General features: G+C 41.8%; 3 protein-coding genes across 5 annotated transcripts; 1 reads left to right on the top strand and 2 right to left on the bottom strand.

Annotated features, from left to right (window-relative positions):
* Window positions 1-976: 976 nt before the first annotated feature.
* LOC133891472 (nuclear transcription factor Y subunit A-4-like) lies at window positions 977-5,770 on the top strand. Of its 3 annotated transcripts, none has more exons than XM_062332186.1 (7): window positions 977-1,137; window positions 2,673-2,805; window positions 2,897-3,047; window positions 3,622-3,734; window positions 3,818-3,886; window positions 4,418-4,585; window positions 5,066-5,767. In XM_062332186.1, the coding sequence occupies exons 2-7, from the start codon at window positions 2,764-2,766 to the stop codon at window positions 5,411-5,413; spliced, it is 891 nt and encodes a 296-aa protein (XP_062188170.1). In that variant the 5' UTR covers window positions 977-1,137; window positions 2,673-2,763; the 3' UTR covers window positions 5,414-5,767. The 3 variants fall into 3 exon arrangements, with proteins under 3 accessions (XP_062188170.1, XP_062188169.1, XP_062188171.1); XM_062332185.1 differs by having other exon boundaries at window positions 2,696-2,805; window positions 5,066-5,766; XM_062332187.1 differs by lacking the exon at window positions 977-1,137 and having other exon boundaries at window positions 2,696-2,805; window positions 2,884-3,047; window positions 5,066-5,770.
* A 534-nt stretch (window positions 5,771-6,304) lies between these two features.
* On the bottom strand, window positions 6,305-8,859 carry LOC133891400 (uncharacterized). The gene is made up of 4 exons (XM_062332117.1): window positions 8,493-8,859; window positions 8,313-8,393; window positions 6,831-7,006; window positions 6,305-6,661 (listed from the first exon to the last, which is right to left on the bottom strand). Exons 1-4 carry the CDS (start codon window positions 8,764-8,766, stop codon window positions 6,467-6,469), a joined length of 726 nt encoding a protein of 241 aa, XP_062188101.1. The 5' UTR covers window positions 8,767-8,859; the 3' UTR covers window positions 6,305-6,466.
* A 760-nt stretch (window positions 8,860-9,619) lies between these two features.
* On the bottom strand, window positions 9,620-12,234 carry LOC133891505 (uncharacterized). Its single transcript, XM_062332235.1, has 4 exons — window positions 11,817-12,234; window positions 11,188-11,378; window positions 10,593-10,665; window positions 9,620-9,936 (listed from the first exon to the last, which is right to left on the bottom strand). The coding sequence occupies exons 1-4, from the start codon at window positions 11,992-11,994 to the stop codon at window positions 9,755-9,757; spliced, it is 624 nt and encodes a 207-aa protein (XP_062188219.1). The 5' UTR covers window positions 11,995-12,234; the 3' UTR covers window positions 9,620-9,754.
* Window positions 12,235-15,097: the final 2,863 nt, after the last annotated feature.

Below are 15,097 nucleotides of genomic sequence, written 5' to 3'. Positions count from 1 at the left end.
AACGATATCATATCTACCTAGCTCAGTTGTTGGTTTTCTCTCTTATCCATCTTCTCATGTTCTTTGTTCCGCCATTAAAATTGAAACAGTCATATTCAACTTCAATAATAATCTTAGTTCTCTCTGATACTTCTAATATTCGGAGCATGCGCATCAAAGGCATGCACTCCAAACATGAAGACATATAAGTACACAAAAATATAGCCGATGAATTCAACGGAGTTAACATGACAACAACTCGGTAAAAGCTCTCAAGGGCTCACTTAGGTTGTACGCTAGGATGTGTCCTAACAAATGATATAGAGTTCATGTGGTTAATGACCACGTCAAGCATCTATTTGAGCTTATTGGTACAACCATTGGTGCTATGAAATTAGCATGATAATAACTCAGCAAAAGCCGCTAATGACTCGCTTAGGTCGCATGATAGGATATATCCCGATAAATGATATAGTGTTTACGTGGTTAGTGACCACGTCAAAATATCTCTTTGAGCTTATTGGTGCAACCATTGGTGCTACGAAGCTAGCATGACAACAACTAAAAAACTGCAAGGATCCACTTAGGTCACACAATAGAATGTACCCCGACAAATGATATAGCGTTTGTATAGTTAGTGACCACGTCAAACATCTATTTGAGCTCATAGGTGCAACTGTTGGTGCTATGGTGATACAAGTCAAAACTAACGACAATGGCAAATAGACTAAAACGACGAGGTGCTAAAAAAATGTATTCTTATAAGAATGTTGTTGATGTGCTGTACACTTTGACACCTTCAAATCAAATTATTATTTTTCAATATTAACAATTTAGAAGAAGGAAAAAAAGAATGCAACAAAGGAATCCATCCCTTGATCATCCCATCTGATTCTTAGTGCACCTACCATTATTCAAGGTTGGTGACGTGTGAGCACCGAGCAGTGGAGAGAAGGCGAACCATTTTTTTGTTTGTTTATTGCACCGGAACAATAAGAAACTGGAAGAAGACAGAAAATAGGTTATACAGTAGGCGCATATTTGGCACCAGCTGAGGCCTCGTCGTGCCCCGTATTCTCATTTCTTCGCCGTATTTTCTCTCTCCGGCTCAAGAGTCCGGAGGAAGTAGAGAGAAACTCGAAGAGGAATTAGAGAAAGGTACTGTCCTCCTGAATCCTGATCCCTCTGAGAAATCCTCGATTGGTCAATCCTGTTCTTTAATGCACTGTTGCTGAATATTGGATGTCTCTGCTTTCCTTTCGCGGAGTGGCATCGTGCTCTGTTGATTCTTGCCTTCTTATTTACTATGCCTTAGTCTTGCTCTGCGGTTGGTTTGATTCATTTTTTCCCTTTAATCTTACTACCCCCAATATTTCCCCCTTTGGTTTCCTTGGTTTGCTTCTCGGAAATTTGTGGTTTTTAACAGGATTTTTTGCTGGTGCGGCATAATTTTGGTTCTTGACTGTGCTTGCTTGGGATGAGCTTTAGAATGGTTCGACATTACAAGATGCGTTCTTCTATGAGCTGGCCGCTGTATCGTGGATTGCATGGGGTGGCATCCTGTTTTTTTATTTTTTATTTTTTATTTTTTATTTTTTTTGGGCCGTAGAGTGGATGGAAATCTGCAATCCCTTTTGTTGGATTAGGTGGCTTCAAGCTAATTTTGTGCGAATTGTGGCGATTTCTGGGATTGAATTAGTTTTTGTGATAGAGTCTTCTTGAGAATAGGAAGATATATGTCGAATCAGGTTTGTCAATGTGTGAACTTGTTGATGGGAGCCAAATGCTTGCTGACGTATCTTCCCTATAAGGACCTAATCAAACCTGGCAAGCACTAAATTTATGATAAACAGCACTGATCAGTTCTTATTTATACAAAAATTTCCGGAGAGTTCTTCAGAGCTCAAACTTCTTGGATGAAAATAATTGGCTCAGGATAGTCCACTGAAAGGAGTTTAGGATATCTCTGTGCGCTCTGCCTGCAATATATGTAAATCTGATGCTGATATGGTAGTAGAGTTGGGTACCCTGATTCCCGAGCGAAAAAGGCAGGCTTAATTTGAGGTAGAATTTCTCAGGAATTATGTGGTAGTAAGAAGCAAGTGAAAAGGAACCTAAATAGGAAAAAACACATGCCTTGCTTGGTCATAAGAAACATTATAGCTGTATAAAATAGGTATGCCACCTCCAGTCAGTACTTGATTAATTTCATTGAAAATGGAGGGCTGTAGTAGGTCCCCTTATATATTATGTGTTGTACCTAAACATGGAAATCGCTAGTTGAGGGCATTGTGCATGGTGCATGGAGTACTAGCCCTAGGGTGATGCTTCTTAATTAGGCAGGGAAAAGGATAGAGATCGGTTTGACATATGTTCCATTTGTAGCTATACTGGATATTTCTGCATGTCCCCCCTGGAGCAGTTAGTTTCTGAATTATGATCTTTATACTTGTGGCAGGATTGTTATGTTATTTTTTTATTTGTTCATATTTATGCTTGTCGGTTTGTCTTTTCTGTTGAATATCTATCGTCTATACCCTATTGCACTTCAAGTGACTATGCAAAACCATATTCCAGCGAATGATTATGAATCAAAATAAGAGGACGTTTCCATCAATTACCCTTGTTATTTAGCAAGTCATTACCAATTCAGCTGATTAAATTCTGGCAACTTGCCATGATGGTTACTTTAGTTGTCAATCATATGATTTCTCAGAAGTACCTGAAGCTAAGTGTTGCTTGGGCTAAGGATACCAGCTCATAGTGCTCACCCTTTTGCGGGAAATGGAGGATCATCCAGTCCATCCCATGTCTAAGTCCAACCATGTAAGTTGTTGCTATTTATGTTGGAAACCTGGGGTGTTGCTGGCTTGCTAAACCACAAATAATAAACTTATTAGCAAGGCTACATGTGTAGGGCTTCTTGTCAGGAAATGGCTATCAGATGAAGCAATTAGGTCATAAAATCCACAATAGGGACTCATCTTCAGAGTCCGATCAGTCTCACCAAGAAGCATCCGCAGTGAGTGAGAGCAGTCTAAATGAACAACACACCTCAACACAATCTGGTAACCCATCATCTTTAACCACATTATCAGTTATCATGTTCTTTTTGCATCTTTTTTTTATACAACTTGGTATGGAATTATTTCACAAGAGATGTGATGAACTGATGATAGTTCCAGGTTGATGTATTCAGATACCTTCAATGATTTATTTACAAGCTCAGCTATGCTATAGTGCTAGTATCTCATGGTAGTCGTAAGTTTTACCTAGAGCTAATGCAGTTGCAATGCTAGACAGCCATTTTCAGATTTTTATGGGTGCTCCTTGAGTGCTTGTCAGTGCCTCCACAAATCTTCATACGGGCTCAAATTAGAATTGGGCGTATCAAAAAAATTCACTTGTGCTGTAGATGATCCTCTATTTTTTTTTTAAAAAAAAAACCTTGGCTCCTGCTACCAGTTTCACCAATGCCTTAACTCGTCTTTTGAGAAATCTGAAATATCTTATGCTTTGATGTTTCTTTTGCTTTGTTACTGACCTGCCCTCCAACAATGCTCCCAATTCCCAAGCATCATATATAATTAGGTGAGTTGATGTGCTAAAACCATCGTGACAGTTGGTTCTTTTTTTCTTCAGACAATGATGATGGTCATGGGAAGCATAATCAGGACACAGTGAAGTCAGTAGTGTCATTGGGGGAACAAGGATCGGCCTTTTTGGCCCCAAAACTAGATTACAGCCCATCTTTTGTAAGTTCCATGTCATAGTGAGAATTGCTGCTTTCTTAAATCTTATGAACTGATTTGAGCTAACTTCCTTCATTGTGTTTCAGGCTTGTATTCCTTGCACCGCTGATGCTTATTATGGTGGGGTTTTGACAGGATATCCCCCACATGCCATTGTAAGTTCACTCTAATTTTTCAGTTTCTGACCACATTCTGTGAATAAATCTTATACATTCAGAGGTTATAAGATCATATAATAATTTCTCTTTGATTCATTTGCAATTTTTTTAGATTCAGAGATCTCATTCATCCTTGTATGTTACCAGTTATGAAGCCTCCTTGTGAAAGACATTCCTTCTGTTTCCTTCTTGCTGAATTTGATTATTGTTGAAAAGCAACAGAAATGATAAAAATCCAGTTCTTTTACATGAAGCTCTGGAATGCACAAACAATTGTTGTGGCATTTTTGGAGCAACGGTTGTAGTTTTTTAATTTGCACGGAACTTAATGGAAGCTATTTATGCTCTTTTCTGATAAAAAAATTGAAGGATTACAAAATCATACTTGCATCCTGACACATTTTTGTCTATGGCATGCTAGCTGCCATTCTCTATACCACATAGGCTCCTGCATATCACAAAACCTTTTCTTTGTGAAACTGATGTCCCAGCATTAATACCATCAGTTTGTGTATTATTTGCCTATAGGTTCATCCCCAGCAAAATGATACAACATACTCTCGGGTTCCGTTGACTGTTGAACCTGTGGCAGAAGAGCCAATATTTGTTAACGCAAAGCAATACCATGCAATCCTTAGGAGGAGGCAGATACGTGCTAAATTGGAGGCCCAAAATAAGCTGGTGAAAGGTCGGAAGGTAACACCTAGTAATTTTGTTCGTTCCTTGTACTGGTTTGGTAAAAGAGATGCTTTTATTAGTCCTTCAGACTTCGGTATGTGCTGCACACATAGTTTTGACTACAAATTCAGTAGGCTTTCCTTGGTCATATTCTCTCTCTCTCTCTCTCTCTCTCTCTCTCTCTCTCTCTCTCTCTCTCTCTCTTTTTGCGATCTTCCTTGGTCATATTCAAAGGATTGTCACGGAAGCCCCTCTGGATATAAAATTTTCATTCACTTAACTCTTTTTTTAGCAAAATGTCATTTAGAACTTGTGCCACACAAGCATTTTTGTAACAGTCAGATAGATGCATAATAATTGTTTCTTTCGCTATTACTAGCGACACTAAGCATTCCTTTCTGATTTGGAAGTTGCATGAATCAGTCCTCCTGCATTTTAGTTACAGCTATATATTTTACCTGGCAAATACACGTTACAATAATTTCCCTTTCTTCTCAGCCATACCTTCATGAATCTCGACACCGGCACGCCATGAAGCGGGCTCGTGGATCAGGAGGGAGGTTCCTCAACTCAAAGCAGCTCCAGGAGCAGAACCAGCAGCATCAGGCATCAGGTGGTTCAAGCTGCACAAAGGCCATCGGCAATAACATGAGCTCCCAGAGTGGCTTCACTCGCACGCCTTCGACAACCTCTTCCCCTGACACCCCAAGTGCTTTGAGGGCAAACCAGGAGCGCATTTGCTTCCCCTCGGCTGGCTTCCGTCCCACGATGAACTTCAGCGCACAAGGTGGAGGAGACGCAAAGCTTGCAAATGGCATGCAGCAGCGTGTTTCCTTCATCAGGTGAAGAAAGTGAAGTGGGGCACAGCACCACCACCTGGTTCACTGCCTGTGGCAACTCATCCTTGGCTTATGAAATTATGAATATGTAATGGACATGTAGCTTTAATCTCAGAATTACCAAAGATATGCGAGTCCTTTTAAGTTTCCTGTAGTTAAAAGAACTGATTGGTTATGCGTTTGTTTCCGGAGACTGAAATCCGTACTTGAATTACTACCTTGTACCGAGTTCTGAGGTGAAGACCTGGAAACTTGCTCTTGTGGTAGGTTCAGTACCTGTTGCTTTTGTATCTGCTAGGTTGGCTCTGCAATTTCCAATATCTGATTTCTAGTATGCTTTTGATTCTACCCGCTGGTTTTTATCAGCTTTTGCATTTGCTGTGACAACTTACCAAACATCACCTTAGGCTTATCCTAGAAGCACTAAAGCATTAGCTTTTCTACCATGAACTTGAGAATGATGGTATATATACTCCACGACATTTGCGACAAAATGTCCAAAAGAAATCAGAAAACGAAATAAATATCACCAACTTTGATTTTGTTTGACTTGTTCTTTGTGGGAGTAGTAAATGGAAGTCTTGTTTATGTCACATTTAACGTCCAGTGTCATTGCCTGATACCAAATGTTTCCTAGTCTTGACGTTTCCACAACAACCAAAAAAAAAAAACACTCGACTAAAAGGGAGAGACGTCCACCCTATAGCATTAATATGCAACCCTAGTCTGCACGTTTCATCTACATTGTCACAGCAGTGGTGCAGAGATGCTAGGACTGAGCAGAAATAACGATGAGTCAGACAGACGATAAAATCCAAGAATAAATCACTTGCATATTGTTACTTAGCAAAGGGAAAGTGTGGAGACGCCCTCAATAAAGGTCAGGAAAACGCCAAAGTATAGAACGTGTTCTTGAGCTCAAATTGTTAGAAAAGCTGAGCAGAACTCGGGTTTTACAAGTAGTTCTTAGCCAACTGCATCAATTTACAGCCCCACACGTAGACAATTTACAACTTGGGCAAAAAGTATGAAGGGGAAAATGGAAAATCAGTCTCTAGTTTTAAATGGAAGCACTCAACCTCAGCACCATCTCAAGCCTCTCGGCCTTGCGGTAGTCATTATCAGTAAGAGATCCAGCAGGAAAAGGTGTAACCTCCAGAACCAGGTGAGGAGTAGGAAGCTCATCGAACAAAGCTCTTACGTTGTAGCAGCACACGCTCTCTCCATGAGCACTTTCCCTCCTTATTTGGCAACCCTGATTGGTAATTTAAACAGTCGGATGACCGATTTAGGAACAAGCGAACAAGCACAAAACAGATGTTTAACACCTCGCTATTGACAGGTAAGAGATATACTTGTATAGAAAACGATGCATAAAAGGGCAGACAAGTGCACTTGCTCTGGCCCAAGATTTTTTTTTTTACCTTGTGAGTGGAAGCATCCACAAAGTGGTCATCTTGGGACAGAACTGAAGCAATCTCTTTAAGAAGCCGCCTGCCTTCTTCCGTTGATCGAACTCGGTAAGTTCTCTTCAGTGTGCCTTTGGTCGTTGGCCTCCATTTGCTAACTAGCTTCCTCTTATCCTGAGCTTCGTTTTCACCTGATCAACAAGAATAGGCACTAGATTAGTCACCTCCATGTGTATGGAACCATAAGCAGTAGATATAGGTAGAATCGTTGTCCATTACATAACAATGCATAGCTACAGTTTTTGCAACAATAAGCAGTATATATGTTCCATCTATAATATTTCTTTGAATTGCATCATCGTAAATACATCAGCGATACATATCTACAGTACAGGACCTAGAAATTTCAAATGATTATAAAAAACATGATGGTCTACATGTGAACTGCTTCAGTCATTTATTGCTTGGGTTACGTTTAGGTTCTTAGCCAAATCTACAGGAATCTAATTAGCATTACAAATGCAGATTGAGGGGTTAATAGTTCTAACATACTGTATCAAACAGCGGAAAAGTATGGCCCCGATATAGAGAATTTTAACACAGGAAATGGAATATTCAATCTTTGATAAAAGCCAAAAGTGTTCAATTTCAAGAAATATAAAACTCAGGAGTTGGAAGTAGGAACAATAATCCACTCTATTTGCAGAGATCTTTTACAACAATACCGGCACTAACATTTACAGTAGGGTAAAAGAACTGCTCCCTCATTGAAAACAATATTGGTCAGTCTCAGTCTGCCCTTCCTAGCTAGCAATTGTTTGTAGAGAGACTCTTGTAAAAGTGACCACTAAACACGAAAGCCAATCAAAATGAAAGATTTAACATACCTATGCAGACATTGATAAGTCAGTTTCTTTCATAGTATTAACTATGAAGTATTTAAGTCTAAAAAAAACCCATATGTAACTTCCATGTAAACCATCTCGGGTGTTCTACCCTCGTCCCACAAGTGTGTCAAACATTCTCATTCACATATCAATCATGAACACACAGACAGAATAACATATCCTCTTGGACATGGTACAGTTTTAATAGTTTCAACCCAATGCGCGACCCCATGACAATGCAGTAAGTTGACAACCTTTTCCTATATCTCAAAATTTGCTGCCCTCTAAACTTCGACATAACCCATCCTCACAATTCACAAACACGTGTGTTTCCATCCTTTTGGCTACAGAATTGACAAATCCCATCCAAACATTCGAAACAGCCTATCACCATGTATTTGCTCCTTACTAGCCAACAGAAAGTTCACTACCCATCAGATTCTAAAAGGAATACTATCTTTTATCAGAATCCAGATTATCCTAGCACATACAGATGCAGAACCGTATGAATCTTTCACACGGTACCTTCTTTCACTAAACAGAGCATGAGAGATAAATCAGAAATGCATAAACAAAAAATAAATAAATAAAATTTGAAACTGCACGAAACCTGAGGCGCCGCCACGGAGCTTCTCTGCCCACTTGGAGAACCCTAGGTCGCTGCCCCCGGCGCCGTCCTCGCCGCCGATCTCTGCGCACCACACGAACAACAAAAACCTCAAAACCACTCCCCATTCCCGAACCAAACAGCACGAATCGAACCCGCCGTGGTGAGACGCCGACTACCGACCGTGGGAGAGGAAGGGGTTGCGCGGCGAGCCGGCGAGCCCGACCTGGAGGAGCGCGTAGTAGAGGCAGAGCCGGCCGGCCCAGACCAGCACGGGGCCCTCGAGCAGCGACGCCGCGATGGGGACCGCGGCGGCCGCGGAGAACGCGGCGGCGCGCCTCGGAGGGGGAGTGCGGACGAGGGAGGGGAGGAAGGGGGTCTTCGCGGCCGCCGCCGGCGAGCGGAGGGAGAGGGGGTAAGGGGAGGCGGTGGGGGCGTGGAGGAGGTAGGCGAGCATGGCGACCGGCGATGTGGGCTACCTGCAGCTGAAGTGTCCGTGTGCGCGCGTCTGCGTTTTTGTGTTCAGTGCTTCAGTTCTAGAGTAGACTGTAGAGAAGAGGAAAAAAAAAGAATACGAGAAGAGAAAATATCTTGGTTTTTTCTTGTTTTGTTCAAGGATTTTTGTGGTAGAAATTTTGGTAGAACCTTACGCAAAAATGCAAAATCCAAGCTGCAATGGAGCCATCCCTTCGTTTCATTATATTTTATTTGTTTTTGGCAAAACAGCCTTGTTTCGAAAAATTTCTGAGTAGGCAGTTAAGCACAGATGTGTGCCGATTGCAGCTGTAATATGTAACTAGAAAATTTAAGAAGTTTTGAACGTTGGCGTTCCTAAAAGTATCCAAATTCACTGATTTTGGATACTTTTGTGTACACCGCCGTTCAAATTCTTAAGGTGATTACCCATTCTCATCTCCATTGCCTTTTCATATGATTAAGTAATATGTATCCTGCATTTCAGCCATTTTATTTGCCGTAACACCATCCTGCACGTGGACGTCTCGGATAATGGCGAAGGACCGGAGGAGAGAGAGTGCGACAGGTAGGACGTAGAGATGATAAAATCTTCAGGCAGGAGACACGTGTCGTACATCTACTGGCTGGTTTCTTGTCGAGGAAAATGATGTGTTTTCGATGGTATTCGCTGGTCATGAGAATCAAACAAGATCATGCGAAACCTGGCAGGCCCAGACTGCCAAGACAAAACCAGTCGATAAACTTTGACAGGCTTTGCAGCATGAAACTAACTATGAATGCTATGCAGCTGGTACTACTATAAGGTTCAGAATAAACTCCACAATGCTCAGATAGGACCATCAACATTTTTTGGTATTATCAGCAGATGAACTTTACAGCTTTGCACATTCACGATCAGACATGATTGAACTGTATATGTTCATTCACAGCGCCCTATGTGTGTGTATGTGACTGTGAGAGATCACTCACTACTTTGCACCCTCTTCCTCCCCCTCTTCTTCCTTCCATACTGGAAGGATCCCTTGCCCAGCCAACCTCTTGTAAACCCAGAAGACCACATACTTGGCGGTTATCCTCTTCTCATCAATCAGGAACGGCTCGATGGTGCTGACTTCATGGCTGTAAGACGATAGCGCAAAGCCCTTCGGTCCTACATTATTCATTATGAGATCAGATTAGAGTGTGCCTCTTACTAATTTAGACCCTGTTTAGCAGAGCTACAGCTTCGAGATATATGTAAGATTTGAAGTTTGTAAGAATAAAATAAAATGGTTTAAATATCTGTTTTTTCTGAGCTATAGATGATCAGCTCTAAGAATTCTTAGAGCTGAAGCTCTACTAGACCCTCTTTATGGTAGAATCTATCTTTAGCGACAAAGCAATGCAGGTTATGGGCTATCCTACAACAAAGTAAATGGAAACAGAACTGATGGTTCTTGTCTCGTCTAGGTATGCTGTGCAATATTCAGTAATAAGAAGGCAGAGCTCCTGCCATTTTTTTGAGAGAAAAAAAGTATGGTAATGTTCAACGAGAAAATCTTTAGTTGCAAAGTACTGCAAATTATGATCCATCCTACTGTTGTTAAAAAAAAACTCTATCCTACTGCAAAGCAGATAGAAATAATCTGATGTTTTTCATCTAAGTATGCCGTATAGTATTCAGTGTAACTTTGTAAGCATGGTAATGTTTAATGAGAAATTCAAAAGTTCGTTAGCGAGGGCCTGAAGTATAGGTTATGCCCCAATGATGATCGATGAAGGATCTTCCTATCATCAGAACTTTCAGCAAGGAAAACAGCATTGTACCTGTGAGGTCTCCTTTCGGAAAGAAGGCCCAAAAATAATAAGGGACGTCATCCTTTATGAAGGAACCCTCCAGCTGCAATCCATCAGCACTAGAAGGATTAAACATATGCCAACTGTTTTGTCAAAACACATTATTGATCAGTTTATCGTTCTCCATTATATTGTTCCAGAAATTCATAAACTGCACAACACAAACACTTCTCCTGATGAGGTTAGTAACATTAAGCCGAGACAATTTCCCACTCAAGACTGAAATTTGGCGGCTCCTCTTGACAGTGGTTTTGGTATGCATTGGTGCAAAAACGCTCAGAGCCATCAGTTGGACGATGCATGTTCAAACAGGCCCTCAAAGAATCACATCACCACTGCCTATGATATATTGATACGCATGGCTGCCTGCTAGTATATGCAGGTTCCAGGTGCTAACTACGATCCGCAACTCAAACTAGAGCATTTATACCTTGCACGCTAGTGCGAATGACTGTACAATACCAATGCCACATCCCAAACTCCAGTGTTTGTAGTTCTGTAACAGTTACCACTCACCAGCTAGTTACAAACTAACATTTTACAGGTTAGTCAGTACTCTACTCACCGTGTTGTTTTGGAAGGAGAGCTCGACTCGGGACACGTTCTCCGCCTCCAGGGCGGCCTTCAGCGGAGGGATGATCTCCTCCTGCATCATCTCCGGCAGCGGCTTGGCCGGGGCCTTCTTCGGCTTCGCGGCCGCCTTTGCCGCTGCTGTGGCTTCCTTCTTGTCATCGGCTGCATCCTTCTTCTCGCTAACTGCACCAAAATAACAACAAAAGGAAGTTAGCACTATAGAGTTTAGGGCATTAACAATATTAAGTGCTTAAGGAAAGAGAGTATTAATCACTTACATAATTATAATTTTCAATACAAAGAAAGACTACATATTCTTAAACATAATTATTAATTATCTTGTTAATATTAATATAAACAGCAGCGCTTAAGTAAGCATCTTATACTCCACCAAAGTGCATGTGTCTGACAGTTAAGAACCATAAGTATCTACTCTAAGCACCTCATTATACATATTCTCGTAGACCAGGGTTCACACTTCCAACATTACTAAGGCTCGCTTAGTACCGATGAATGAGTTAAGATCACTTCTTTACAATAGCAACAGCAAGCGTTGGCCGCAATTAAGTTTTTCAAGAGAAATTGGCCGTAACTAAGCTGGTGGGGGGGGGGGGGGGGTACCAGTGGTGGAGGTGGATGACTCCTGCACGGCCGAGCAGGAGGCGGCGGAGCTGCCGGCGCGGGGGAAGGCGACGGCGAGCGGCAGCCGCTTCCGGAAGAGCGGGACGCCTGAGCACCTGCACACTGCATGGCCGGTGAGAGGGCTCAGCCTCAGACAGTGCAAAGGCTGAGGCGCCATAGGAGTCGTCGGCTGAATTGGCGCGCGCGCAAGCGCGAACCAACGACCAATGGTTTTTCGTCGTCCACAAGAGGCGATCGGCGTGTCAGGCGAGCTGATCAGCGCGTGAGATCAGAGGTGTTGGAGCATCGAAGGATTGAAGAGAGGATGGGGGTTGAGGAGGAGGCCGGTTAACCGGAGACGGCCAAACGTGGGGCTTGGTTCGTCAGTGGCAGGTGGTTCCTGTCCACTGGTTCAGTTGGACGGTATTGATTTGGCGCCACGCTATCTGCTCGGTCGGCCAGCGGCCCTCGCGCCAGGCGCAGCACGGACGGTTGCCTCTGAGCCAGCCGTTTCGTTCACGGTCACCGGACCCCCTCAGATTAAAGATCTATGCTTCATGATCCAGCTTACAAAGCAAATGCCATCTCGTGTTTAGAGAAAAAAAAAATACCTAACGACATATGTATTGTAACGAAAATATAAATATTAGATATAATAATATCAAATATAAACTCGTAGTATGAAAATATAGATGTGTCATGAGAGCGTTACCGAATGAATATATGGAGAGCGATATCGTAGTTTGATTTTAGATAAAATCGAAAAAAGAGAAGTAAATTACCTACTAATTTCCCTCCTAATTTTTTATTTATTTTTATTATTAAAATAGGTCTTATATTCATAGCCGGTAACGGAACAGAGAAGCTGAATAACAAGTGTGGATGATAAAAATGAGTAAATTATTTAAAATTTAAAGACTTTTATTAGATAGGAGAAGAGTAAGCAAAGAGGTGACACGGAAACCATGTTTTATTTAGAGAAAATTTGTAAACAATTAAAAAGCAACATTATGCGAGTAGAAAAGAATCGCTAGCATATCACTGACAAATAGCTCTAGGTCCCCAGGCAAATCCACCGAGGCGCCGATGAAGGCAGAGAGATGTTCGTAGTTTTCCATAGCCACCGCCGACAATGTCTGTTCAGGTACCCTCCCCATCTCAACGTCAATGACAAATGGCCCTCGTGGGCCGAGACGCACCAGCCTCGGCCCAAAATTACCCCACTTTTGACTTGCCCGCCACGCCTCGTCTCTGTGCTTCGCCGCAAAGTAGGCCACGCCATATGTCTGGTGGCCACATACACGGCCTGATTCCCCTCGCTTTGACAAAAGGGTGGGTTTGTCTCAGAAAAAAAAAAACTTTGAAGCAACAGCTCTCATGTAGGTGCAGCGTCCCTACACACTCCAGTATTTCCCTCCTCTCCTTTCACCTCTGAAGAAAAAGTATTCTCCCCTTTCCTTATTCGACAGTTCCCATTTCCCACACAAGAGGCTACCCAAGGAAGAAGGGATGAAGAAAGACAACTGATGTCGCTGCTCTCTCACCGGAGCCGGGAGCCATCAAATCCTTTCCCTTCCCGCCCGACTGCCCCATGCCCATGCTGCGGTGCCCCGCCCTGCATGCCGATGCTGCCCATCACGGGTGCAACGTGCTCAACTACTGTTGCTTGCCTACCAATCTCACACACTCATCTTTATCGCCATTCCACACACCGATCAGTAGACCCGCACCACATGCTCAAACGAGCTTACACACGCAGCACCATGAATCCGAACCACATGATGCTCGGTATAGCTCAGGTCCATCGATGGGATGGAGGTGGGACTAAGGGATCAACCGTGCAGTAACTCGCCATGATTCCCAAACCGGGGCTGTTTGATTTAAACACAAAATTGTCATTGGGAGGTCAAGCTAAATTTTGGTATGCCTAAAGTCAGGATCACCAATTTGATGGCTAAGGTTTTAGCCAATATTGACCTCCAAAATGAACTAGGTGCCCAAATGAGAGAGGTGTCAAACCAAATTTTTATACCCAACTAAACGGTGGCCAAATTTGATCAAAACTACTAAATTTTGGCTTAACCATATTAGACACACTAGTTTACCAAAACAAACAGCCCCAAATTCACCCGCCTACTGGCCGAAAATTTTCCCAGACCACTCTTACCACAAGACACCCGCCGTGAGCGCCTGACTCGCGGGTCCCGGGGATGCACACGCCGCGACCAGGTCTCGAGGCGCACCACACTACTTTTATTCTCCGCCCCGAGACGTGTCAAACTTGGGGTGTCACATTTATCCAAGCCAGCGGGGCCCGCCACAGTTGCACAGGGGCAGCACCGTAATTAAACCACCAGTACTAAATAAAGGCGGGCCATGCTTCGGATTTTGCTAACTGCATTTCACAAAAGACTTGTAATTTTTCTAAGATTGCTATTGGTCAAATGACTAAGAGTCTTCTTTTGAGATTGAAGCAGGTGATAGTTCATACTATTGCAATGTTTTTCTGCTGCTATTGTAGAGCAGCTCTCACAAATACCACACTATTAAACAAGTACTTACTCAACGCTCGTTTTAGTCATATGGATTGAAAGAAATGTGTCCTGGTAGGAAACATGTGTACTGGAATCATATTTTGTTGATATTTATGGGTGTATGTATTTATAATATAGGAGTATTTCATGTGATAAATAGTATGTACATGTAGCATGCGAGTATATAAGATCATTTAAGTGATATGTATACTTTTTTAAGGTGGTTTGTACATATTTTTTTAGTATATTACATTTTATATACAAATATGAAGTTGTTACCAAAATCTATTAAAATTGATGGACTTCTTTTCAAAAAAAATTTATGTAATTCACGTTAGAGTATCTTAGAATGAGTATATAAAGGAGTATATCTAGTTCATTTATGTAGTATATATATATATATTGTTGTAGTGTATATATATTTTAAAAATTTGATGGTTTTGGAGGAATCGGTTCTCAAAACTCTAAGACCTCGACAAAATATTCACTAGGCATGCCTTACTAACCATCTCACCCTCACAACAAAATTTACTTTTGTTTAAAATATTATTCTTAAGAGTAGTTTATAAGATGTCTTAAACATACAAAACATTATCTCTAGATAACAAAAAAAAAAGTCTCAAATATCATCTCTACAATATACAATTAATGTCAAAATGTCAAGAAAAAGGCATCTACATCATTTTTTATTGATAATTTACAAAATGCCTCAAAGAATACCTTAACAGTCCATTTCACATAGCCTTT

The sequence above is a fragment of the Phragmites australis genome, chromosome 14, assembly GCF_958298935.1.
Source record: "Phragmites australis chromosome 14, lpPhrAust1.1, whole genome shotgun sequence".
NCBI lineage: Eukaryota > Viridiplantae > Streptophyta > Magnoliopsida > Poales > Poaceae > Phragmites > Phragmites australis.
Note: the sequence above shows the minus strand (reverse complement) of the source record. Positions and strands in the feature narration are given on the sequence as shown.